General features: G+C 45.8%; 1 protein-coding gene across 1 annotated transcript in view; it reads left to right on the top strand.

The window, feature by feature from the left end:
• Nucleotides 1-7,025: 7,025 nt before the first annotated feature.
• SH3KBP1 (SH3 domain containing kinase binding protein 1) overlaps nucleotides 7,026-26,518 on the top strand; it is a 338,270-nt gene continuing 318,777 nt past the window's right edge. Inside the window, exon 1 of the mRNA XM_065915717.1 lies at nucleotides 7,026-7,322. Within this exon, the coding sequence (XP_065771789.1) occupies nucleotides 7,319-7,322 (4 nt within the window). The 5' untranslated portion in view covers nucleotides 7,026-7,318. The remainder of the gene's footprint in view (nucleotides 7,323-26,518) is intronic.

Below are 26,518 nucleotides of genomic sequence, written 5' to 3'. Positions count from 1 at the left end.
GCATTATGTCTAAATAATGTACATACTTTAACTTAAAAAATACTTTATTTCTAAAAAATGCTAAACATCATCGAGCTTCCAGCAAGTCCTAGTAACATCAAAGATCACCATAATAAAAATAACAATAATGAAAATTTTCAGATATTGTAAGAATTTCACAGATGTGACACAGAGACACAAAGTGACCAAATATTGTTGGGAAAATGGGGCCAACACCACAGTTCAAAAGCATCAATTTTTCGGCACTCAGCTTTCTTCACAGTCCATCTCTCACATCCATATATGACCACTGGGAAAACCATAGCCTTGACTAGACGGACTTTTGTTGTTGAGTCACTAAGTCATGAGTGACTTATATATATTTATTTTATCCCATATATAAAAATATATATATTTAGTTTATCCCATATATATCTTATTATTAGTCTTTGTTGGGATATATAATATATATATTATACATATAGATATAGATATTATATATATAATAGATATATATTAGTCTTTGTTGGGATATAGTTTATGTACTATCAATTCATCCATTTTAAAGTATATAATCCAACAGTTTTCTATTATCTTTGTAGAGTTTAGTGCAATAATTATAGATGTTGTTGTTGAGTCACTAAGTCATGAGTGACTTATATATATTTATTTTATCCCATATATATAAATATATAAATGTATATATTTAGTTTATCCCATATATATATATTATTAGTCTTTGTTGGGATATATAATATATATATTATATATATAGATATAGATATTATATATATATACAATAGATATATATTAGTCTTTGTTGGAATATAGTTTATGTACTATCAATTCACCCATTTTAGTATATGTGCTGCCAAAGCGAGCACAATTTACCCATTTTAAAGTATATAATCCAACACTTTTCTATTATCTTTGTAGAGTTTAGTGCAATAATTATAGATGTTGTTGTTGAGTCACTAAGTCATGACTGACTCTTTGCAACCCCATGAACTACAGCACACCCGGCTTCCCTGTCCATTACCATCTCCCTGAGTTTGCTCAAACTCATGTCCATTGAGCCAGTGATGCCATCCAACCATTTCATCCTCTGTCACCCCCTTCTCCTCTTGCCCTCAATCTTTCCCAGCATCAGAGTCTTTTCCAATGAGAAGGCTCTTCACAGGAGAGTATTAGAGCTTTAGCTTCAGCACCAGTCCTTCCAATGAATATTCAGGGCTGATTTCCCTTAGGATTGACTGGTTTGATCTCCTTGCTGTCCAAGGGACTCTCAAAACTCTTCTCCAAAACCACAGTTCAAAAGCATCAATTCTTTGGTGCTCAGCCTTCTTTATGGTCCAACTCTCACATCCATACATGACTACTAGAAAAACCGCAGCTTTGACTAGACGGACCTTTGTTGGTAGTGTCTCTGCTTCTTAATATGCTGTCTAGGTTGGTCATAGCTTTTCTTCCAAGGAGCAAGCGTCTTAATTTCATGGCTGCAGTTGCCATCTGCAGTGATTTTGGAGCCCAAGAAAATAAAGTCTGTCACTGTATCAATTGTTTCCCCATCAGTTTGCCATGAAGTGATGGGACTGGATGCCATGGTCTTAGCTTTTTGAATGTTGAGTTTCAAACCAGCTTTTTCACTCTCCTCTTTCACCATCATCAAGAGGCTCTTTAGTTCCTCTTCACTTTCTGCCATTAGGGTGGTATCATCTGCACATCTGAGCTTGTTGATATTTCTCCTGGCAATCTTGATTCCAGTTTGTCATTCATCCAACCTGACATTTCTCATGATGTACTCTGCATATAAGCTAAATAAGCAGGGTGACAATATACAGCTTTGTCATACTCCTTTCCCAGCTTTACTAGTCTGTTGTTCCATGTACAGTTCTAACTGTTGCTTATTGTTCTGCATACAGGTTTCTCAGGAGGCAGGTAATGTGGTCTGGTATTCCCATCTATGTCCAACTATGACCACAATCAATTTCAAAACATTTTTGTCACTCCCAAAGAAAACCCTGTACCTATTAGTAGTCACTCCCCAGTTCCTCCAGCCCCTCATCATCTTTCTGTTTCTTTAGATTTGCTTGTTCTGAACATTTCTTGCAAATGGAATCACATGATTATATGTCCTTTTATATCTGACTTTTTTCACTTAGCATGATGTTTTCAAGGATCACCTATGCTGTAGCATGGATGACTGCTTCATTCCCTTTTGTATTCCAATTTGAACTCAGAATTTCCTCCTTACCCCCAATGACTTCCTCCTGCACTTGGTTGATCTTTTCATCTACTCAGCGTCCAAACCAGCTAACAAAATCTTTCTTTCATATCCTCATCTGTGTTCCCTATATGTGTGTGTGCTCAGTTGCTGAGTCACGTCTTGACTCTTTTGCGACCCCATGAACTGTAGTCCACCAGGCTCCTCTGTCCATGGAATTTCCCAGGCAAGAATATTGGAGTGGTTGCCATTTCCTCCTCCAGGCGATCTTCCCAACCCAGGGATTGAACCTGTGCCTCTTGTGCCTCCTGCATTGGCAGGGGGGTTCTTTACCACTGAGCCATTGGGGAAGCCACTATTATTGATTAGCTCCCATTTAAAAAAATTGCCCTGTCAGGATGATTTATTCTGATGTCAAACTCCAAATACTCTATTTAAAGTTGTATATATTTATTATAATGTATATTTCACACACATGATCTTAAATTCATGCCAAGTGCCTTTGGAACTTTTTGGGAATGTCACTTGATTCACTTTTTAATTGTGAAAATACCCTTCTTTACACAGAACCCCTTGTAATATTGGGGGAAAGGGAGCCAGGTAGAGTAGGAAGAAAATAGTGGAAACCATATTGCTTGTTAATCTCCTAGGACTGTCCTCCCAATTTGCTACTTTCTTAGACAAAGCAATGCTGTGAAAGGGATGGAAAATGTTCTTGGCAAGTTAGTCTATACAATGGGGCTCCTCTTGTGCGTTTCAGATGCAAGTTCCTCTCACTGATCAACTTTGAAGTCAGTTAAGCAGGTATTCTTTGGATCTGTTAACAAGAACACCTATTCCTATCATAACCTGATGGGAGAGCACATTTCATCTCCTCCTTACTTCGTGTTTTCCTTTCGTGTTTTACTTTCTTTGTGTATTCCTTTACAAAGCAAGCCTTTCCTACAAACTTTGTAAAAAATAATCATAGTTTAGTTTTTGTTAAAAAATATTTATTTGGCTATGTCATGTCTTAGTTGTGGGAGGCAGGATCTTTAGTTGCAGCATTGCGAACTCTTAGTTGTGGCATGTGGGATCTAGGTCCCTGACCAGGGATCGAACCCAGGCCCCCGGCACTGGGAGTGTGGAGTCTTAGCCAGTGGACCCCAAGGGAAGTCCCAATCATGGTTCAATTTTATTAATGATCTGCTTCTCTGAGTAGTTTTTATCTTTGTAGAGCTGATAAAACCAATTTTCTTAGATTTGTTGCAAAGAATTCAACAAAAAAGATAAATTGGGCAATGAATGGGTCAGTCTATGAGCGGTTATCAAGTGGAGTCAGCCGCATAGAGAGAGAGAAGTTATTTCTGTGACTTGATCTGGCCAGGTGACCTTTAACCCAATGTGCATGAAGCAAAGGAAGGTGGGAAAAGTCTACCTCAAAAATGTGAGTGTAGGGGAAAAAAAGAAAAAAAAAAACAAAAAAAGAAAAAGGAAAAAAAAATGTGAGCACAGAACTCTGACTGCTCGCTTACTGTGCTATTACAGGGTTCTTTCTTAAACCTGTACCTGCTGTTTTGAGAAATTGAGGAGTGTTGTGTACACTGTAAATGTTAACGTGGTGTTCTCAGTGGTGATTTTCTCTTTCCCTCATTTCTTTCCATTTATTAATTGGAATTCCTCAGTAAGGAAGATTTGGTCATTCTCTCTGATGTATTTACTTACTTTGTCTGTTATTTATATCCTTAGGGACTTAAAGATAAGACTTTAATTCTTTGGGTTATAATCCAATAAAATTGTTATTTATTTTGTTACTTGGATTGTTCCAGCTTTGGCCTTTGGGAGCTCTTTCAGTGCCCTTCTGACTTGCCCCATCATTTTTATTGACCACTTCCTATTTTCTGGCACGGTGAAGTTTTTACATCTCTCCATAAAGCTCATCAGAAGCACAGGATAATGACTGTCTTTTGTAAAGCACTCTGCATGTAAGTTATATTTAATGTAAAGATGATATTAAAGGTTATCAAAGCAAAGTATCATTCATCACATGCAAATTACAGATGTCAAGTCCAAGAGTGTGAGCAGGACAGGCTGTGAGCACGTCATAGGCAGAGGCTCAATGCCTTCTACTGCACCCAAAATGTTATCACCACCGAGTGACACAATGGGGCCTTTTCAGTCTATGTGTGACAGTTCAGCTACTCTCCATTCCCCCAAATGCATCATCTATCCTGGTAGAAATGGGAGTTCGGTGGGACAGAGATGTGGTATTAAATCTGATTGTATTTCTCTAGTCATCTTCATAGGATGAACTGACATAATTTGAAATAGTGCACTAACTATTCTGTTACAAAATACTCTTGTAAGAGGGAGGCAGGATGAGAAATTACATATCTACTCTTTTTATTTATGTATTTATTTATTTTTCATTTATTTTTATTAGTTGGAGGCTAATTACTTTACAATATTGTAGTGGACACCCTCTACATAGAAAATCAAAACATATCTACTCTTGTCAGCAGCTGGATTCAAATCTTGATTTTAACTTCCCTTATGCTAGTCAGCAAAAGTTTCTCAAAGGATAAATAAAAGGACAATAGAGACAATTCAGAAGAACCAAACAACAGGTGTGTGTGGGGGGGTGGTTTGAAAGGGAAAGAATGTCCATCTTTGTAATTTGGAGCAATTCAAAATGGAAAAAGTCTATAGTGTTATGGATAGAATCGATAGAACTGGATAGAACTGATAGAATTGATACTTGATAGAATTGATACAACTTAGTTTACTTAAGGCATTAAAAAAATTAGAGCACAGCTCAGGAATTTTCAAAAACCTTGTCTTGCTATCAGTTTTCCTTCTGTGATAAAATGACAAATTTGTTCATGCAGGAAACATACCCAGATCAAGGAGTAGGGACACAGGACTCTGGTTCAAGAAGGCAAACATGTCTTGAAATAGACCAGAACCAAAACAAGCCACAAAAGTTCAGGTCATCTGTCTTTGCCTGTGTGAACCTGAGAGAAATAAAGACTGTCTTCTCTAAGTAGGACAGAAGTGAATAAAATTAAGCAGGACATAAGACACACTGCTGATTTTTTTCAGCCCTACAGAGTTCAGCCACCAGTTTGCTGTTTAAGGGTGGGTTTCAAGAAAATTCCCAGCAAGTGAGTTTTAGCCAGGCTTTATGAGTTTCAGTGTTTTGTTAACTCTAAGATCATATCAAAAGGTCTCATCACCCTGATATGCCAAGGCATGCAATGAGTGAGGTGCCATGGTGCCTGGAGCAGGTCTAATTGAATATTCATCTGTGCCTTCAACACTTCAGATTCTTAATTTCCATGTTCTTTAATCTCTTCCATAGGAGTCTGTCACTGATGTCACTACCATCTCAGCAGCTGTGTTGGATGGGTCTTCTCCTTGATTAGTCTCTTGTCTAGATTGCTCTGATACGCAGAGAAAGTATTAGAAAGATGAAGCTACTGATCTCTTGTTGGTAAGATCCTGACTTTGAAGGGTTTTTTGACTTGCTTTAAGCTAATGAAACAGTTATAAGTACATCTTTCTGTAGAAATCCCAGGATGTAACCAATTTACAAGAGTTGCCCCAACATTATAGGTGAGGTGTGAAGACACCCCTATATGTGGTAAGGGGTCTGTTTTTGTCACTTGTGGATCCACTAACCCTCGGTCTCCTCCATTTATCAGTGGTCAACTATTTAGTTTTTTTGAATTTAATTTCTTTATTGTCTTTATTTTCTCTCTTCCTGAATGTCTCCCATCTATTTCACTATCTCTTCCTACCACCAGATGGTGGAAAGGGAAAAGGAAATAACGAGTCGGTAAATGAATGTGGTGGATGTCAGAGTATGGTGAAAGGTGTGGTAGTGAAAGGACTCCAAAAGGTGCTTGTGAGTTACCTGTGAACTAACATAAATTTGCTGTTTTCATTTTAGTGCCCACTGCCCTGATTTGGGGATCAGATCAATATGGTTGCAAATATTGCCTGTTGGTGGGGAACTGGCTCAGTGGATTCCTGGGAACATGAGAGCCTGGGAACATTGCTGAGCAGTGAATCCCACCTGGCTCAGGCAGGGGGTGCTGGGTTAGGAGTCCCTGTGAGGGTCGGTGTGTGGCGATGCAGCCCACTGGCTTCACTCCTCTTTCTGCATCTCCATCCCACCACTTCCTACAAGCCGAACTCGCGCCTGGCCTGCCGTTCCCACGCTGCACTGAAGGGAAACTGCGTTTCTCTCCCTCCGTAGGATAAACCCCTTCTCCTTCCCAACAGCCCCCTCTGTGAAGCCTTCTGGGTTGCCGCGACACCCCGGGGATTACCTGTCATCACCCTCAGCAGGTGTTCAGCCCCTCACCTGCCCACGGTCTTCCCTCCCCCAACCTGTCCTCCACCTCTCGTCGCACCTTTGGGATCGGCTTTTTCCATCTCCTTTCCACGTGCCCCTCCACCTGGACGCCCCCTCCCCTCAGACTCTTCCTCCCCTCCTCTGGTCTCGAGGAGTCTCGCGGCATTTCCCGGGGCGTTAGCGGAGCCGCCAAGGGTGGGGGGCAGCCTCGCGGAGCTGGGTCCCTCCCCAGCAGGCGGTGAGGGGGGCGCCGGAGCTCAGCAGTCGCAGAGACGCCCCGGGCGCTAGCCCGGTCCCTCGAAGGCTCCGCCCCACTGGCCCCGCCCCTCCAGCCCCGCCCCCGCCCTGGCGGCCGCGCGTCCCCGGCAGGCGGAGCCGCAGGAGCGGCGGCGGCGGCGGCGGTGAGGAGGAGGGGAGAGCGGGCTGCGCGGCCGCGACTGCTGGGCGCTGGGCTGGGTGGCGCTTTTTTTTTTTTTTTTTCGCAATTTCCACTAGCTGGGAGCAGGAAACCCGGCGCAGCCGGGCGCAGCGGGTCGCGATGCAGCAGCAGCAGGAGTCGCCCCGGGGCAGCAGCAGCAGCAGCAGCAGAGGCAGCAGCGAGCGGCTTTGAGCCGCCGCGGCCGCCGCTACTGAGGAAAAAGCCGACCCAGCCGCCCGACCCCCGCGCCCACACACCGGCGCCCCGAATCCCGCGCCCAGGTCCCGGCGCCTTGACCCCCGCGTCCGCCTCCGCTAACTTTCACGCTGCCTCGGCGGCCCGGCCCGGCTCGACGCCAATGGGTGAGTGGGGGGCGACCGGGTGCTCACCGCAGCCTGAGGCGGCGCGCCTGTCCCGGGACCGCGGAGCTGAGGAGGGCGCCCCAGGGCCGGGGCCCCGGCGGGTGACACCGCGGTGGGCACTCTGCCTGCCTCGCGCACTCGTGTTCACTCCCACTGGCGCCCGGGTCCCTGCCGAGCCCGCCCGGCGCCCACTGGAACCCCGCGGGTGCCTGGGTGGAGGAGCGCGGGGGCCGGCCCAGGGCGGCTGGCGCGGAGGGATGCAGGGGGTGTGGTTGGCTTTTCGGGTGGGCGGGGAGAGTTTTGTCTTGGCCATTTTCTCGCCCCCAGCGCGCCTTCCTTACGCTGAGGGCGGGGGTACCGGGAGCTGGTGGGCTCCGGCCCTGCGCGGGGCTTGAGGTTCCCGCCTCGCCCCGCTGCCTTTGCCGGGGGCTGACGTGGTGGTGGGGGGTGGCGGGAAACGCCCCAGTACCCGGGATGGCGTGCAGTCCTAGGGTCTGAAGCGCCTTGACCCGCCTCCCTTGACGTCCCTCTTCCTCCCAGCCCTGAACCCCTCTCTGCCAGTCTGCCTCCCTCCAGTCTGGCAAGCTCTCTGCTTGGTGATGCTCAAAGGCCACTTCCCACACCCTCTAAGTCTGCAGGGTTGGGGAACTGGAAAGGGTGATTTAGTCCTGGATTTACTGGTCAAAGATCAGTTCTAAGTAGCCAACAAACTGTTAGGTCCCCTGGGTCCCATCTGGGATAGACCCTAGAGTATTGGAGCCACGTTGCCCAGACGAAATGGCACTTTACTGGGCAATGGACTCGAGATTGCCGGGGTTATTAAACGTTTGGCCCACCCAGGTAATATTCTTGCTGGTAGGCAGTCTGTTTTTTATGCCTCTGGCAGATTACTTTGAGGTGTTTCTAGGCCAAGTATAGGAAGACTGTAGATTTTAATAAATCATAATGAAGTGAGACCTTTCTGGGTTCAGGTCATAGTATTTAGGTAGGTGAGTCAGACAGTCAATGGCCAGTAGTTACTGGTTAAGACAGATGCACTGGAAAGGAGAGGTTTAACCTCGGCAGTTGCTGACAGAGTTCAAATCCCATTTGTGGTCATTTTCCAGAAATGGTTTTCCTTTTCCAAAGTGATGACGATCTGATGGCTTCTCAACTTCAGTGACACTTTTTTCTCAGTGCCCTTCTCTGATCCCTGCACCACTCCTAGTTTAATTTAGTCCCTTCTGTTACCCTTTCTCCTATAGCACTTAAAAAAATAGCACTATTACGTATTTGAGTTTAACATTCTGTCCCCTACTGTAAGCTCCATGAACATGGGGACGTTGTTGTGTTGTGCTGTTTTGTTCAGCACTATTTTCTTTGGTGCCTGGCACAGGGGAGTCCCTAAATAAATATTTACTGAATGAATGAATGAATGAGGGGGTAGTGGAAGCCAAAACACTTAGTTTGACACTCTTGTTTTGCTTTGGCACCTAATAAGATAATTTAGTTCATTAACAAAGTATATACTTGAAACATCACCCATTACTTTCACAACAGGTTGGTTTCTCCTGAGGTAACCCAAAATGCTATTTTGATCATCTGTCCTTTTGGGTGGGTCGCCTAAAGGATTGCACACACACAGAAAAAGGATGTTTGATCCAAGCATCTTCTTTCATGGCTGGACTGTTTTCTTTATCTCAGTGAGAAGAGGACTGAGTTCTTTTTAAGAAACAGACCTGTAATTTATCATTCAAGTCTGAACTATTTTCATTATCCAGAACCTCCTAAGAAAATTAGAAAGTGCTTCTGCAGTTTATAGCCCTTTAAGGCTTAATCTCTTTTACTGTAATCATTACAAAAGGGAAAGGGGGCGCTGAAAGTGATTTTCATTTATTTCAGGTGTTAATACTTAGCAGTGCTAAGAGTAAAATGGACGCTGTCATTTAATTCATTAAAATGTTTAGAGTGAGATTTGAGATACTGAAAGTACTTTGGGGGTAAAAATCACATGCTGTTTTCTAAAGCTTTTTCAGTAGTGTATTTGTGATGGAGCAAAGGTATTTAACAATTGATGCTGTATGTCTACTGACGGAGCCACCTAACAATGTTATTTCTGAAGCAGATGTGTGTACACACAGGCACACCCCCCTTTCCAGTCCCCCGTATTGCTTTGATTTTCAGAAGATTTGTCCAGTTTATTAATTTGATACACTTCCATTCTTATCAAGTCTGATAATGATTTTTCCCATGATGGATAACACAATAAAGCTGTGTTACATAGTCTTTGATCTGAAAAACAACTGCAAAGCATCAAATCCCAAACCCTGAATTGAAGCCAGTTAGTTGTGACATGGCCTCTTAAAAAGTGCACTCAGAATGTGCCATCTGAGTTTGCATGAAGATGCCGTCAGTAAATGCAGGAAAAGGCTCTTGTAATTACAACTGCACAAATATTATTATGACCCAAATCTGTGAGTCGTGGAGGATCTGCAGGCCCAGTGAAGGATTTCTGTTTAAAGAATCCCGGAGTAACAACAAAGTGTGGACTGTTGTTAGCAGTGTATTGTATTAGTGTTGGTAGACTGCTTTATGCTAAATCAACTAAAGCTGAATTGAATATAATATGTTCAATAAACAGGCTAGAGTTAGAGATGGAAGGCTCCGCCTGTTATCTATAATGACCTTTACTTTGTCCTCTTCTATCCCTCACAGTACCTCCTGGTTGCACAGATCTTGCTCGTTTCTTCTCTGACAGCTCTAGTTCTTACTGTGTTATTGATATTCTCTGGTCACCATTTGTATTTGTAATTGTTTTAAAGCCAGTTGCACACAGTGGTCAGTATTCATCTATTTATCCATCTATCCCTCCGATATTTATTGACCTCCTGCTTTGTGCCCAGCATTGTGCTAGGAACAGACACACAGCACACAGACCTGCCAGCTTGGGTTTCTCATTCTAGTGGGAGAGGTAGGCTAGATTCCAATACTTACAACAATATGTAATTATAAGCCCTGGTAGGTCTTGTGAAAGGAGATTAGAGAGGTGGGATCTGACTTAGGTTGCGGAGGGGTAAGGACAGCAGCTTTGAGGAGATTGAGTTGAAATCTGAAAGTTGGATAGGAACCATCCTTCTCCCTCTCGCCCCCCAGGACCACCTGCAGTGGAACAACCCTGCACTGTGGGCACACCAGGGGTATCACAGTGAGAGAGGTTTCCTCTGGATTAGGTGCTGTTAGGAAGCAGGAGTGAGTCCTGATTGGGTGCCTTAGTAACCTTACTTAGAAGCTGGGAAAACCAGACTAAGGCTGGGATTGGTGAAGAAGCCAGAGTTGCTCTTAGAAGCCAGGACCCAGGGACATTGGGTGACTTTGGTGGTTTGGACAAGTTCCTGCTTCATCTGTGTTCTCACTTGATTACTGAGTGGTCTTGTCAACTATGTGATGAGTGGGGGTGAGGAGTAGGACTTGGTGGTGGGGAGATAAGAGCTATCTAGGTATATTTGGGGATGACTTCCTTAATATCAGCCCATCTGGGGGCTGTTGTTTAGCCTTCACAGAGTGGACAACTCGCATACTCCACCTGGAATCATTCTGGAGGGATAGAGCAAACTGCTGAAGACCAAGAAGCAGCACAGCTCTTAATGGGAGAGATGGAGTGCAGAAAAATACTGTGAGAGAAGGAGGATCTCTCATACAGTGGTACTCAGAATGTGGTCCCCTAGTCAGCAGCTTCAGCCTCCTGGGATCCTGTTAGAAATACCAGTTCTCTGGCCCTAATTCTATCCACTGAGTCAGGAACTTCTGAGGCGAAAGCATTAATGCATTAATGAGCCCTCCAGGGGTTTTGATGCGTGGTCAACGTCAAGTGTAGAACCTCAATGCCTTGCAGATGAGAAGGCTGAGGTCCAGAGTGCATGGGTTTGTGGGCACTCTGGTCATAAAATAAGATGCCACTATAAGTGACACAGGACCTCAGAGAAAGAGGAGAATGTGCTCCTAGTCTGGAACAAACCTCTCTGGGAGTTATGACTCAGTATTGAGAAATGAAATCATTCCCTTGCTTTTTCCAGCTTGTAAAGACAGCCTGCATTCCTTGGCTTGTGGCTGCATCACTCTCACTCTGCTTCTGTCCTCACGTCTCCTCCTCTCTTTCTCTGACCCTCCTGCCTTCATTTTATAAGTACTGTTGTATTATACTCTGCCCACCCAGATAATTGCGGATACCCTCCCCATCTCAAGATCCTAATCACATCTGCCAAGCCCCTTTGCCATTGAAGGTAGCATATTCACAGGTTCTGGGGATTAGGATGTGTACCTTTTTGGTGGAATATTATTCAGCCTACCACCCCTTTATTCCTCTTTTGAGGCCTGCTCCAAAGGTTGTTTTACAACACTTTATCTTGTGTTAAGTCTCTTCATCTCTAGCTGGGTGTCCCCAACTGCATCACCCTGGCTCATTGCCTGGCATAGGGTAAGTGCCATATGTTAGTGAACGAATGAATAAATGAATAACCCTCTCACCCAAGTGCAGCTACTACTTGAAATTCTCTGAGGCTATTGGCTGCCAGGAGTATGTGTGCAGTTCTATAAAATCCCTCAGGCGCAGGGTGCTGACAAGGTCTGTTTGCTGACAGTCACCAGTGGCCTGCACAGCAGTGGGTGAAGGGTAATGCCACATGTGTCACATGGCTTCAACAAAGAGCTACAAGTTTAAGATAGCAAGTTCTCTCTGGCAATGGTTCTCAGCCTGGGGCAATTCTGCCCCCAACCCCTGGGGGGACATTTGGCAGTGTCTGGGCGTGGCAGCTGGTGGGGTAGGCCAGCCTGCTGGCATCTGGTGGGCAGAGGCCAGAGATGCTGCTTTACCTCCTACAGCGCACCACAGTCTCCTCCACACTTATTCAGCTCCAAGTGCTGGGGAAGCCGGCTCTGGGTGTTACACAGATGGTCAAACACTGTTTCCTTCCTTCATCCTAGCTGCTCTGGAACCTAAGATTTTCCTCTCTGGTCACAGCCTTTGTTTTATGAATGGACCAAGAAGTCGATGGAGAGCAGGACTCTGGCACTTCTTCACTGTTTTGTCCTTTGAGTGGAAAATGTCTTCACACAGCTTACCTCAACTTCTGTCCTTACCTGGGTTGTGAAGTTGTTGAACTTCCCTCTCCCATGTGTGGCTCCCCTGATGTTTTGCCTTCCTGGTGGGATGTTCTTAGATGCCAGGTGACAGATAATGGTCCTTCTGCTACCCACCTGTTGGTGCCTGGTTCTGGAGTGCTGGTGGGGCCCTTGGCAGCCATCGACCACACCATCACATGATGGAACTGAGACTCCAAGAGTCAATGTGACCCGGGCCCCCAGGTGCAGAACCCAACTCCCTTTCACTGTGAGAGAACCAGCCACCTGTATCGGGGCTCGATAAATATCAGGCTACTGATCTCCCCTCCCCCCAACCCTGCTGCCCCCTCTCCACTGTGAGGAGCTTTCTCAGCCTGTTTCCTTGAGAAGTTTTTTAAAACAGCTTTATCGAGATACTATTCACATACCATATAGGTCATCCATCTAAAGCATGCAATTCAATGTCTGTATATCATGTTATTTGTGAAATTATGGTAGAACATACATAACAGAATTTGCCATTTTAACCATTTTTAAGTGTACAACTTAGTGGCATGAAGTGCATTCACAGCGTTGTGCAACTAGTGCTGCTGTCTATTTCGAAAACTTTTCATCACTCCTCCCTGTAAGTTTGTAACTGGAAGGTTAGGGTCCATGCCCCATCCCCTGGAGGGGTGTTTCTGGACCACTCAGCTGTTTTGGTGGAATACTTGGTAGAAGCCTGAGGATCCCAGTTAAGATTCCAAAGAAATACAGGAAAAGAGAAAGTATGGTTTTGTTGTTTTTTATAATGGTTTTCACTGATATTTTCTTGAGGGGGGGTGGGGTACTTCATTTTTGCTTTGTCCCTCCAGGCAGCTCCCTTGGTTCCATCTCTTTCATCCTGTGGGAGAATTGTGACTTTCCTTCTGTATCCTGAAGTACTTGTGAGTCAGTGGCTTGGGCAACTTCCTTTGCAATTACTGGGGTCCAGTAAGAGTATTTCAGTCATGGGAGAATACACTGTGGTGCCAAACTGGTCTCTGGAATCCACGTGTGGAGGCTTGATGGAATGCCACGCTTCTTTGCTTATGTTCAGCTGGCAAAGGTACACTGGCAACTGGTTGATGATGAGCGCTTGTTTTTCAGCTTGATCGTTATTTTATGGATAAGTACCTTACAGGCAGTCCTGTAGTTTACATTAGGGGGTACTTAAGCAAAGCAAAACAGAGCTCATGGACCTTACCTCACTGGTAAACTATGCTTATAGTTAGGCTCAGGAGGAAAAAACACTGATAACAAAAAAATCCTGGGATATTTGTCCTCCCTGAGCAGTATTCACTTGGCAAGAAAAGCTCTTTGTAAAGGCCTTTGCTTATTTCCTTACTGGGGCCAGGGAAGTGGTGGGGCCACTGCAGGAGGCTGGTCTGTGCCTAAACGCAGGGGAGAGAGAGCAAGATGAGTGCTGTTCAGTTCATGCTGCTGTTTCTTCCTCAATGTCTTGGATGAAAGACTATAAATATTTCAGTGCTGATTAATTACTCATTTTGCATAACAAATCTAAGCCCTTAAGCACCCAAGTGTAGCATATAGAGACAGTTGAAAATACTGGATCTTTAAACTTCCACTTCTTAACAGTCAGTGCTCAAACATCAGCCCTTGGTTTTTGCTGGATTTTTCTGGACTCTTCTACACTTAGAAAACTTGGGGCCCAGTTCTAGGTCTGGTCCTCTGGGGCTGCACCAGTTTTATCCATCGCACACCCACTCCCCGGCTGAAAAGTCTTTAATTAGCTTAGTGTCCTCTCTAATTATTCCAGCTAGTTCTCCTTTTTGTGCCTGGGGCTAGAAGGAGGTGCTTGAACCTTGTTTTGGATGAGCGCTGGGAAGGTCTGCTCTGGCTTTGCTTTCCCCACCCCATAGCCAGCTTCTCTGTGGATCCGCATCTTCCGTGCCAGGCCCTTCTGGATGCTGCCTTCTTCTGCTTGCGTAGTTTACATGCTTGCCCGGTTAAATCCCAATTCTGGGTTCCCATAGGGTGACTCTGAGTCCCCTGGAGTTGGTGTCACCCTGGAGACACACTAGTGGGTGCCGTGTGTCCACATCTGTGAGGGGAGGGGGTGTCTGGTTCCAGTCCCGTGTCAGTTCTTAAGGAGGGCCTCCTTGGTGCCAGGTGGATGCTAGGTGCTGGGATCGTCCTGCCTGGGTTGTAGCCCTGCCTCTGGGATGGGGTGCCTGGGGGCAACTCTTGGGGCAGGTACTATAAATGCAGATGCGCGAAGGTGTCCCGTTGCCCACTCTTCCTGGCTGTCTTGACCAAGGGGTGTTGGGTGTAAGGTGTGGTGCTAGATCCTTCAAGGATGAGCCCCGCCCCCGCCCCGAGGGACGGCTCCTGGCCTTGCTGGGCACCCTTGTGCTTCTGAGTGAGTCACGGCTATTTTTACCTTTTGAGACCCAGAGTTGTCTAACTGAACTCGGTTTCTCCTTTTGAGTTGGCACCACTTAAAAAGTGTGGATGGGAGCGGGGGCACTTGGAAGGGTTGATGGTAGCGCGCCGTGGGGGCAGGGGGCAGTTGTGACATCGTCTGGCTCTTTTAGGGAACCTGTGGGTTTTTAAATGGAGGAAGAGATGAAGACATTGTGAAAAGCAGCCACCGCCTGGCCTGGCGAGTTAACCGCTGGAGCCAAGTGATGTCGGGGAAGGGGGCAGGGGACTGTGACTGCTGTGTGCTCTGGCTCCCTCTCTCCATCCTCCCACCCTTTCTCTTCTCTTTTTCTCCTCTCTTGCTCTCCCCCTTACTGGGTCCCCTTCCCTTCTCTCCCCCAACCCTCCCCACACCTTCTCTGTACCCCACTCTCCATCTCTCCCCAACCTTTCTCTTCCCTCCAGCCCGCTCCCTCCCCTCTCTCACTGCCCACCTGCCCATTCCAGATCCACCTCTTGCTGGTTCCCCTTTACCTTTCCGACCTCTTTTGTTGCCTTCTCCACCTCTCTCCTTCTCTCTTCCCCACAGCCTCCCCCAGTCTTCTCCCCTACCTCTTCTCTCCCATCCCTGGGTCTGTCCCCATTCTCCTCCAGGTCCCTCTGTCCACACCTTCTCTCCTCCTAGGGGGACCTCCCCCTACCCCTGTTTGTGCTTCCCCTTCTTACTAACCCCCGCTTCCTTCCTTCTTCTGCCCCCTTTCTTCCCACTTTTCCACCTCCCCATCTCCCTCTGTCCCCTAATTCTCCCCCAACTTTCTCTCCCTCAAACCCTCTCTTCTTTCCCCTCCCCCAGTTTTTTCCCTTGAACACTCTCCTGCCACTCTGTGGTCTCTTCCCGCCTCGGCCCACATTCTCTCCCTCAAACCCCTTTCTCTCCTGAAATCCCCCATGTCTCACGGCCCTCCCAGTTCTTCCCATAAACTTTCCCCATACGGTACCGCCCCTGCCTCAGCATCTTCAACTGATAGCAACACCTCCTTCATGGATGAAGCCATGTGTATTCAGTGTCGTCTAAGGTCAAGATGGCCACACGGGGATGTGGAGAAATGGCTCCCGCTCCACCGCAGACACGGGCAACCAGTTCCCTGCCAGTGAGGGCAGTCGTCTTAAAGGATAATCTCTTCTCCAACAGTGGTGCAGGGGGCGCCATCCCTGACTGAGGGGAGAGGCAGATTCTGGGATGGACATGTCTTCCTCTAGTTCCAGTATTCTGTAACCCTGAAAAATTTTTTTGTTATAAATAGTAACTCTATAATAGAGTTTAGAAAATAGGAAGCAGGACAATTTAAATTGAGTGCTCATATAGTACCCCAATACAACTACTTTCATTTTATCTTTGTGTGTGTCTTTTTAGGGGCTTCCCTGGTGACTCAGTAGTAAAGAATCCATTTGCCAATGCGGGAGATGTCAGTTTGATCCCTGGGTCTGGAAGATGCCCTGGAGAAGGAAATGGCAACCCACTCCAGTATTCTTGCTTGAGAAATCCTGTCAACAGAGGAGCCTGGTGGGCTACAGTCCGTGGGGTTGCAAAGAGTCAGACATGACTTAGCTACTAAACAGCACCAACATACGTATCTCTTTAGACTTTTTATTATATACCTATAGATAATATTAATATATGTATATATTAATATATGTATAATATATAATTGTACATCCTGAGTTTTTTTTTTTTACATCATAATCATCTCCAAAGCTGGTGTTTGTAGTAGCTGAATATGTGAGTTCCTGAATTCTAGCTTATGGAACCATTTCCCTACCATTTGAGCATTTAGGTTGCTTCCATAATCTTGATTTTATAAAAAAGGATGGGATGGACACCATTTTCCTTTTTATCATTTAAGGAAACCAGGTTGTAGGCAGGGTGACATTCCACATCCATTCTTTGTTTCCATAGCCTCCACATGACTGGAATGGCCCATGCTGATGATAATGATGATATGTCCATGAGGGTCAATTACTGTGCACTGGCAAGGTGCGTGCCACCCCTGTGTTTGCTTTCAATTTTAGTTCAAGAAACTACTCATATGGCTTATCATCCCTTCTGTGCTGTATGTGCTGTGTGTGTCCGTAAGTGGCACAGAGACAGGGAGAGAGGGAGACGTCTCTGAACGAGACTGCTGGTGGGGCTTTCCTGTTCCGCAGTGTGTACCTGTTGCACTGTGCCATTTGGAGACGATGGATCCCGGTTCAGTGTTCAGGCATGAGAGAACGGGATATACACAGTGAAAGGTAAAACCCTCAGAGACTTGCTTCCTTCTCTACTCTTCTCTTTCTTTCCGTCTTCCATCTTGCCCTCCTTCCACTTCACGCCTTGACTGGCTTTTTAAAGGGTTTTAGTGCCCCAGAACTGCAGGGAAAACTGTGTCCTGAAGGCGCTGGGTCATCAATGGGCCTTCTTTTTTGGCTGGGCTGTGGGGTCCAGGTCTCATGCTGACAAGGGAAGGGTCGTGACTGTAGCCTACTGTGACTTCCTAACTTAGCTTTATGTCATTGTCATATGCTCACTTGAAAAAGTTGGACTTTTAGCTTCAAAGGACATAAGATGAGGGTGGCTAGAACCCCAGGATTCAGGCTGGATGAACCATCTTGAGGCCTGCCTCCTTGATACATCAGTATGAGTTAGTAGACAGCACTGTGTAAAGCATTTGCTCCCCAGCCACCCAAGTGCTTGTCAGATGCTGGCTTGTGGACCTGGCCAAAAAGAAGCTGAACGTTTATGATGCCCTTTCAAGGCCAAGTGTCCAGTGTCTGTGAAAGTTCTAAACTTCATGATAACGTATTAGGAAGCCTTGATCACTAATGGGTACCAAATCCTTTTTCCCTTTGTTTCATTTTTAAGTCGTGAACATAACCAGGCTGCACTGCAGGACAGACAAGACAATTGGTTCATTTCTGCCATTTATATTGGAATTTGATTAGGTTCTACAAGTCTTTATTTAGTGCCTGTTAGGTGTGAGAGCTGACATAACCAGAGGGACACACATATCTAAAGTTTCCCTCAATGACACATTTTGGTTAACTCTCATTTCCCTAATTATGTGGGAGATTGTGATGTGATCACTTCATGAACCACATAGTGAAATAAGCAGTTAAACCGGACGGTGTTAGTTTGAACTTTTGTGTCTCCCCAAAGAAGGAAAGGTGTCCATATGAGGAATACACATCAAGTTAGAAGACAACTCTCTGAGATAACAGTTGTTAGTTGGTCTCTGAAACTCCCTCCTCGCTGGAGGCTTAGAGAAACCAAACAGAACAGGGTACCTCAGATGAGTAAGGCTGACGTTCCTTTCAGGGAAGTATTTACCAAGAATCCCTCTTTGCTTTGAACTTTAAAAAATGTTTATTAGCATTTATTTATTTGGAGTAAAATATATATGACAGAAAATTTACCATCAATTTTTTTTTATCATGGAAACATATACGGAATGTGAAATGTACCATCTTAACTGTTTTTAAGTGGACAGTTCAGTGGCATAAAGTACATTTACCTTGTTGGACAAGTGTCACCACCAGCCATCCACAGAACTCTTTCTATCTTGTAAAGCAGAGAGACTCTACACCCCTTCAACAGCCACCCCCATTTCCTGCTCCCCCCAGCCCCTGGCGACCAGTGTTCTTTCTGTCTCTGTTTGCTTGACTACCCCAGGGACCTCACTTAAGTGGAACGTTTGTGCTTTTGTATCTGGCTGATTTCAGCTAGCCTCATGTCTTCAGGGTTCACTCATGTTGTAGCATGTGTCAGAATTTCATTCTTTTTTAATTGCCTAAAACTTTTTAATAATGATGTGGCTTGAAAAATAGGCACTTAACTAGATATATGCTCCTTTTGCTTTTAGCTCATTTGGAAATATAAACCTGCAGTATCAACCTGAAGCTCATTTGGAAGTATAAACTGGTTCACAAATGAAGGATGAATTAACCCAATAAAGCTCAATCAACACTAATAGGAGACACAGTGACATGTTTCAGAGATGCGATTGTTGCTGGCAAGGCGGCTGGGCGCACACACTTGATGTGGGATGCAATCTTTTGACTTTACTTGGTCCTCTCATCTCTTCCCTCTTTAAACCAATGTGAGAATCCTTCCTTCACACAATGCTCTCTGAGGCCTTTTCACGGTGTGCTGTGCATGAGAACTGGTTCTGAAAGTTGAGGGGATATTTGATCCACATAGACCACGTGTGGGTGTGGACAGTGTCAAGCACTGGTAGAAAATAAGTCCTCATAAGCCCACCCCTCAACGTGCACTGTGGCTCCTGCCTTCTTGAGAGGGGACGAACATCAGGAGCCTTTTAAAAAATCATATTTCCCTTCTATTTAAGAACTAGTTTGATCATTTCCATATGTATCTCCTAAAAACATTTTGTCTGGTTTTGCTTGGTTTTTATTTTATGTAACCAGCATGCAAACCACACAGAGACTTGTGACTGGCTGTCTCTCATTTTGTACTTCATTTCTTTTCCCTGTCTGATCTTCCATTGTTTGAATGTGCCATTGTGACTTTTTCGTTTCACTTGGTGATGGACATTGCATTGCTTGCAGTTTTTGCTACTGTGAATGGGTGTCCTGTCACCATTCTGATCATTGTCTCCAGGTGCCCATGTGAAATACGTCCTTGAAAGGTGTATGATGAGGAGTGATTTTGCTGGGTTGCAAGTTGGTGGATTTCCAAAGTGGTTGTACCAGCATGTTTCCAACAAAGGCCTGAACAAACTCATAATGAAGGAGAGAACACCGTATTCATTGAAGAGAGGATGTGAGCTTTAGAAGAGAACGCCTAGTTGGTTTTCACAATGTGTGTTCCCAGAGTATAAACATTTCTGCAGCTCCCATTCTGCTCAGCATTTGGGTACCTCTGTGTCTGTCATCACATCTCCTTCTCTATCTCTTGAACCTCCCTCTTCCATCCTTTAAAGACCCTTGTGATGATGCTGGTCTCCTCCAGATCATCCAGGATAATCCCCTCATCTCAAGATCCCCTCATCTCAAGCTTAATCACATCTGCACAGTCCCTTTTACCAGGTTAGGTCACATACTCACAGGTTCTGGGAATTGGGTAGGGCATTATGATGTCTACCATGGAGGTAGGGAAGAGCTCCATTTCTAAAGGAGGAAGGGGGGTGCTTGGAGATGATAGTCAGTCTCTACTGTATCACGTGACTGCATTTTCCCCCCATCTCGTGCCCATGGATAGATTTTAAAAGTACTAAATTGTCAGAGCTGGTGACCTTGCTGAAGATGGGACTTTGCTTTCTTGCATTTTGTGGTTCTTGGGGTTTGTATGTCTAAATAGTCACAGAAGGAAACTCTCTGAGGTCTCTGTCTTCTCTCACGAGTGGTGTCCTCCGTCCATCTTCTGTCGGCCACATTCCTTTCCCAAAGGCCACCTCCCTGTTGTCATGCTTGTAGTTTCCTCAGAAAAGCTAACAGAGCCACTAGCATCACTAGGATTAAATGCATGGTGAATGTTTTTATTGGCACAGAGTAGAGGCTCAAATGAGTTACAAATATACAACAGTAAAAGGCCACACTGGCACACTGCCACAGCCCGCTTGTGTGTGAAGACCCCCTCATCATATATTTTGTGCCCACAGTAGGTGCACTGATCAGATACCTTACTGGTATCTTTTGCCCTTCACCTTGTTTGTTCATCTATTTGTGTGTGTGTGTGTGTTGTGTGTGTGTGTGTGTGTGCATGAGAGAGAGATGCACACGGAGACAGACACACATACTCAGATTCTTTGGGCATGTGCTATGAAGTGAATGTTGAATGTTTTTGTTACTACAAAATTCGTATGTTGAAACCCTTAATCCCAAATGTGATGGTATTTTAGGCAGGGCTTTTGGAAGGTTATTAGATCATGGGAGTGGAACCTTCATGATGGGATTAGTGCCCTTATAAGAAGAGAGAGAGAGCTTGCTTCCTCTCTCTGTCCCCCACACCCCTCCCCCTTCTTCCCCCCCCCCACCCTACTCCACCATATGAGGAAACCAGGAAGAGGCTTCTCACCAGAACCTGACATGCTGGCACCATGATCTTGAACTGTAGCCCTCCAGAACCATCAGGAATACATGTTTGTTTAAGTAACCTAGTCTATGGTATTCTTCTAGCACCCCAGGCTAAGACAGCATGGAGAGAAGGAGGGACCATGAGAACTATGATGGGATCTATTTACCAGTCCCTGAGATTGTCTCTCTGGTGGAAAACTGCAAATATTTATATCAGTGTTAAGAGATACACAGACATTTTGGAAAATAACCCAGTTTGAATCATCTGAAATGATAAAATTTTTTCTTCTGTTAGAATGTGGAAATAACATAAATCAATACTTATCTCTCCAATGAATTCAGAGCATCTTAAAATGGAGCACTGGACTCAGTCGTGTGGACCAAAAGCAGGGGCTGAGAACACTGGGCTAATGAGTAAGAAGGTTGTGGGAAGGGTTGTGGGAAGGACACCCTTGTGAGGGTGTCCTGGAAATTCAGTGTAGAAAATAATCTCAGGATCTTTGGAGCTGAGAGAGTCTACCAGCTGTCTCTAAGTGCCCTGAGGTGTTCTACAAATCTGGAACTGCTCATGTTAGAGAATCAGATTGAGTTTTCTCATGACATTTTAGATCCCCAGCTGATCTGAGATGCCGGGTCTTGGGGAAACCTTGGGCTGCTGTTCTTGTTTTGCTGCAGTCGTGGTACCTCTGTTCAGATGGGCCAGCATGGGGGTTCAGTTTGTCGTGTTCCCTACCATGCCCTGTTGCCTCCCAGACACAAGCGGGACTGACAGTCCATTGCTAGAGATCATCAGGCTTGTGTCTTTGTTCTCATGCTCTTGGGTAGCCTGTCTCCACCCCAGGAGACTACTGAGTGGACCTTCAAACACCCCCAACCTCAAGAGTTTGAATTCGCTCCTGAAATTACAATCAGATTGTCTCTGCTTGATGGGGCAGAAGTACTATTGTAGATGAAGTTGCTAAAACTTTGCAGGTCACCAGGACTTTGAGCCTCTAGATGGAACTGTTCTTTAATGATGGACTCCAGGTCACTGTCCTTTGGATGTCCCAGTTACACCCCGCAGGATTGATATGTTGGTTTTCATCTGATAACCTTGGGCCCATCATGTGTTTGCCTGGCCCTCGAGTGAGAAATCCCAATAGTTTCCAATATCCCAGGCTCTCCCTACTTATCTGAGATTTAATTCGAGCACTGAACACTACCAGTGTCTGCTGCACTTTCTTTAGACCATTGTTGACCTTGGCTGCTGACACGTGTGTGTTGGCTCTTGACTGGATGTACCGTGGGAGTCGCTGTTTTAAAATCAGTGGTCCTGTCAAGAGCACCAGGTGGTGGAACTTCCGTAGTAGGAAAAGATATTTAAAGGTGCAGCATGACTGGAGAGTTCTGAATCAATCCTTTTAGGGGTGAGATATAGAGAAGTAAAACCAGGGCTAGTTTGGGGAGTGCTGTGGAAAAGTAAATTTCCTCTCCTTGAGAAGGTGGGGGATTGGGGTGCAGGGGGAGGGGCAAGGGGAAGGGGTTGGGCCTTGTCTGATTTCTGTGTTAGCTCAGGTCCCTGTCTAAAAGTTTTAGGAATCTTCTTTGTTTTCTCTCCTGCCATCAAATGCTTCCTTCTGATAATGGGAGGGGAGTTGCTAAGTTGATAATATGTCAAATTTCTGTGCACCAATTTTGCTATGTAAGGTAGGGAAGACTTTGTGTGGTGCTAACTTAGGAGCCCGCCAGTCTCAGGGCCCCATGAGACTCAGTCTGCTGACTCCCACAGCACCATCGTGGGCACTTTCCTATCGCTGCCCTGCCCTCCTTGGTCTCTGCTAGGTCTTTGTCTGGCCTCTTCTGTCTGTATTATCCCAGGCGTGGTCCTGGAGAATCTTGGCTCTCAGCCTGGAGCTGATGAGTTCTTGCTTAGGAGGTGAAAGGGAAGAGCACACTGGGCTGGACTAATCCACGCATGCGCCAGTCAGGCGATCGCTTCCCCGGGTTTACAGTTATGAACGGGAAGAAGCTGCCAGTTGGGCATGAGTAATTTATTTTTGAGGAGAGATCATGAGACATCTTACTTATCTTTGCTTTACTCGATCTGCTGGAAAACACAAGGACATCTGATTTGTTGTAGCTAGACATCACCCCCCTTCCCCTTCCTCCCTCATCCCCACCCCTGACTCAAATATGGATGCTTCTGGATGCGCAAGAGAAAGGTCACCACTTGAGGAGAGGGCACTGGGCATGTGCTGGCTCAGGAGGCCCCACCAGGGACCACAGGGAACCCGTAAATCTTGCTCTGTGGACTGTCATCCCTTCAGCGATAAGTTGAAGATCATGGCCATCTCCTCCATGCTGGTATCCCTGCAGCTGGCCGTTGTCTCAGCCAGAATGAGCAGTAAAAGAAAAATATCTGTCAAATGACTATAAACAAGGGATGATGTATGACTCTCAAGCCAGAGTCTCGTTTCCCCAAACTGGGCCGGAAATTGATCTTTAACGGCATCGCTTATTCCTGTCTCCTCCACACATTGCATGTGACCAAGTGCCAGGGAGAGAGTCAGTGCCACTTAAGCGTCTTCTCTGCCGTTGGCCTATCGTTTTGTAAGGTGTATTCATGTCTTTGAAAGCATTTCTCTTTTGAAAGACCTCAAAAAATGTATAATGATGATCTGTGCCGTGGTCTCCGTAGAATCTAGCCAGCACGACAGCCCTTGGGCCCAGACCCTTTCAACTGCACACAGCGTGCATCTTCCTGGGGTTCTAGATCAGCCATTAGTAGACACTTGTGTCACAATGAACTTGTCAAGGGAAGACCAGTGGTGGCTTCTGGTGCGGGGTGTGCTCTGTCCTTGGGGCAGCTGGCAGGCTGGCTTGCTCTACTGCTTCTCGAAGGTTCCTTGCCTTGGGTCCACCCCAGCAATTTTCTCCTTGATCTTTCTCAGTTGCGGTCTGCATTCAGGCTTGCCACACTTCCGTCCGGGGACATAATGAAGTGCGTGCAGGTGCCCTGGGCTGTGCAGAGTCGAGCTGTGATAAGGGAGCCTGCAGGCTCATTTCTGCAGGGCTCTCATCCTGCATTTTAGGGAAGTGTCACTGGTCCCCTGTGCGCCCTGAGCCACACGATGTTTTTCTTCTCTTTTCCTCTTGCTGGACTTTATTGTTAGCCTGACCCCAGTCTCTGACTTTTTGCTTCTGGATGCTTTTCTTCCTCCCTAGGGAGTAATTGCTTAGAAAATGCCCTCTTGTCAAAAACATAATATCTCCAATATCATAAATTGGTGGTGAAAACTCCCATCTCATTTGGCTTGATAGTTTCACCATGGCTAATGGAGAAGAGATGGCAGCATGATTTCCAGTCCCTGTGGAAGCCGATGGGGTTGAGTGTGAGAACACTCATTGGGGGCCCAACCCACTTTCCGCAGGCACTTTAATCTTTTAATGCATTCATGCTTTGGAGAATTATAGGGGCCATATACAGCTTCCCAGGTAACCAAGACTTGCTAAAAATAGAGCTTAAATGGCCTCACTTTTCTGGCGTTGGAAATCATGGCTTTTTATTTTTAGGCCAGCTGTTGTTAGTCCTAACTATTTTCAAGCCTGGGGAAGAGGAATCACTGAGCAAGACCATTGGCAGTTGGATGCTGTTAGAGTTTGAGCCTGTACTCCCAGCCAGTTGGAAGGAGGATCCAAATCTATGGAAAGATGGAGACTGACTGCCATGTGGCTTCTCTTCCTTACCCCACCCTCTATTTGGGAGAATTCTGCTTGCATTTAGGGTATTTGTCGCAAGAAAAATAGGTTGAAAAGAGTGAATTCTGGCACTTGATAAGTTTATAGCACTGGTTAAACCAAAAGTTGGCACAGATGGGAATGCACCAGTTTGGAGGCCATTGGAAAGCCACACTGAGACTCCCACCCTGCACTGTGGCATTGGGTGGTCTCAAATGGAAATTGTCATCACCATACTTAGTTGTGAATTGATGAATTCAGTGATAGGTAAGAATAGGTTTAACTTCCATTGCTCATTTCTTAAGTAATAATCTCATTTTACTATCCCCATTCTTGCCCACCTTCAGTTACAGAAATAACTCTGAGTGGGTTTTCTTTTTAAAGATCTGTGTCAAGCGGATACCTCATAAAAACGGCACAGGCGAACTATTCCATTTAGAATGGCCCTGTGACACAAAATCATGTGTGTTTGCCATCCCTGGGCACTGGTTTCTTTGTAGGAAAGGTCTAAGAGAGTGGAGGCCAATGGCAGCCAGGGCATGGAGCCAGGCCTTCCAGAGAGGCAACTGGAAAGTGCTGTGGACTTTGCATGGACAGTTTACTTAAGTTTGATAGCTAGTTGTATTTATTTTCTATCACTGCCATAATAAATTTCCACAAAATCAGTGGCTTAAAGCAACCCAAATTTATCATCTTATTGTTCTGTAGGTCAAAAGTCTGATGTGGCTGTCACTGGACTAAAATCGGTGTGTTCCCAGTTCCTTTCTGGGAATTCTAGGGAAAATTCCCTTCCCTTGCCTTTTCCAGTATCTGGAACCACTCATCTTCCTTGGCTCATGGCCCCCTTTCTCCATCTTTAAAGCCTGCAACAGTGGGTCCTATTCTCCTCATGTTGCATCACTGTCACCCTCTCTTTGCCCCCAGTTTAGACTTCTAAGGAGCCTCAGGATTATATTAAGGCCACTGGTTAATCTGGGCTACTCTCTGTATTTTAAGGTTAGCTGATTAAGAACCTTAATTCCATCTGCCATGTGTTCTCAGGTTCCGGGGATAACAGTGTGAGCATACTGGGGGGGAGGGTGGGCAATACTCCGCTGACCACACTGGGTGCATTGTTTTTCCTGATTTCTGGTCAGGCCAAAGGGCGGTCATTTTGGTGGCAGCCTGTGTGGGAGATGGCTTCCATCTTTGCAGAGTTTGAGGAAGTTGAGAAGGAGATTTCTCTTAGCCTGGCAGGCAGTGAAGTTTCTCAGATACCTTGTTTCTTTGTAGGCCTGCCCTGGAGTCTTGATGATCCAGCTAGGACTGTCACTGAGGGCTACCCTCCCCAGGGTGTGGGGTTCAAGGATAGCCTTGAAGGCAAGAGGGGAGTCGGGATGCCTGGAAACAGCTGAGCTGAGTGAGAAGAGAGTAATGAGGAAGCAGGGGACAAGGACAGGAAATGACAGACGAGTTTGCCCCTTGGGAGGAAAAAAATAGAAGATGGGGTTGATTACATCTGGCCCATAAGAAAATAAAAGCTTGGGCTTTTTGGTCATGTGTTTTGTGTTGATTTCACTGTTGAGTCAGCTTGAAGACCTGGGTCATGTTTTGGGCATCCAGTACACTCCAGCCCTGAAACCCCCTGGGGTTTCACTGTGGACACTTGGTGGCCCAGGGAAGGGTTGTCACTGCCCAAAGGACTCTCTCTGGAGAGCGGAGTGGCCCAGCTCGAGACCCCATCCCAGTGGTGCTCCGCCCTGGGGAGTGTAGACGACCCGGCGCATGTGCATGGAACTGCAGATGTGTTCTCAGCAATCCTAAGAAATGATCTTAGTTGTAAACTGACCTAGACTGGTTTGGCGTTTGAAGGCTTGTCAGATTATTTTGGGAAACAGTTTATGGGAACCTTGCATGTTCTTTCCCAC

The sequence above is a fragment of the Muntiacus reevesi genome, chromosome X (assembly GCF_963930625.1).
Source record: "Muntiacus reevesi chromosome X, mMunRee1.1, whole genome shotgun sequence".
In the NCBI taxonomy this organism is placed as follows: Eukaryota; Metazoa; Chordata; class Mammalia; order Artiodactyla; family Cervidae; genus Muntiacus; species Muntiacus reevesi.
This window is presented reverse-complemented; position numbering and strand designations above follow the sequence as displayed.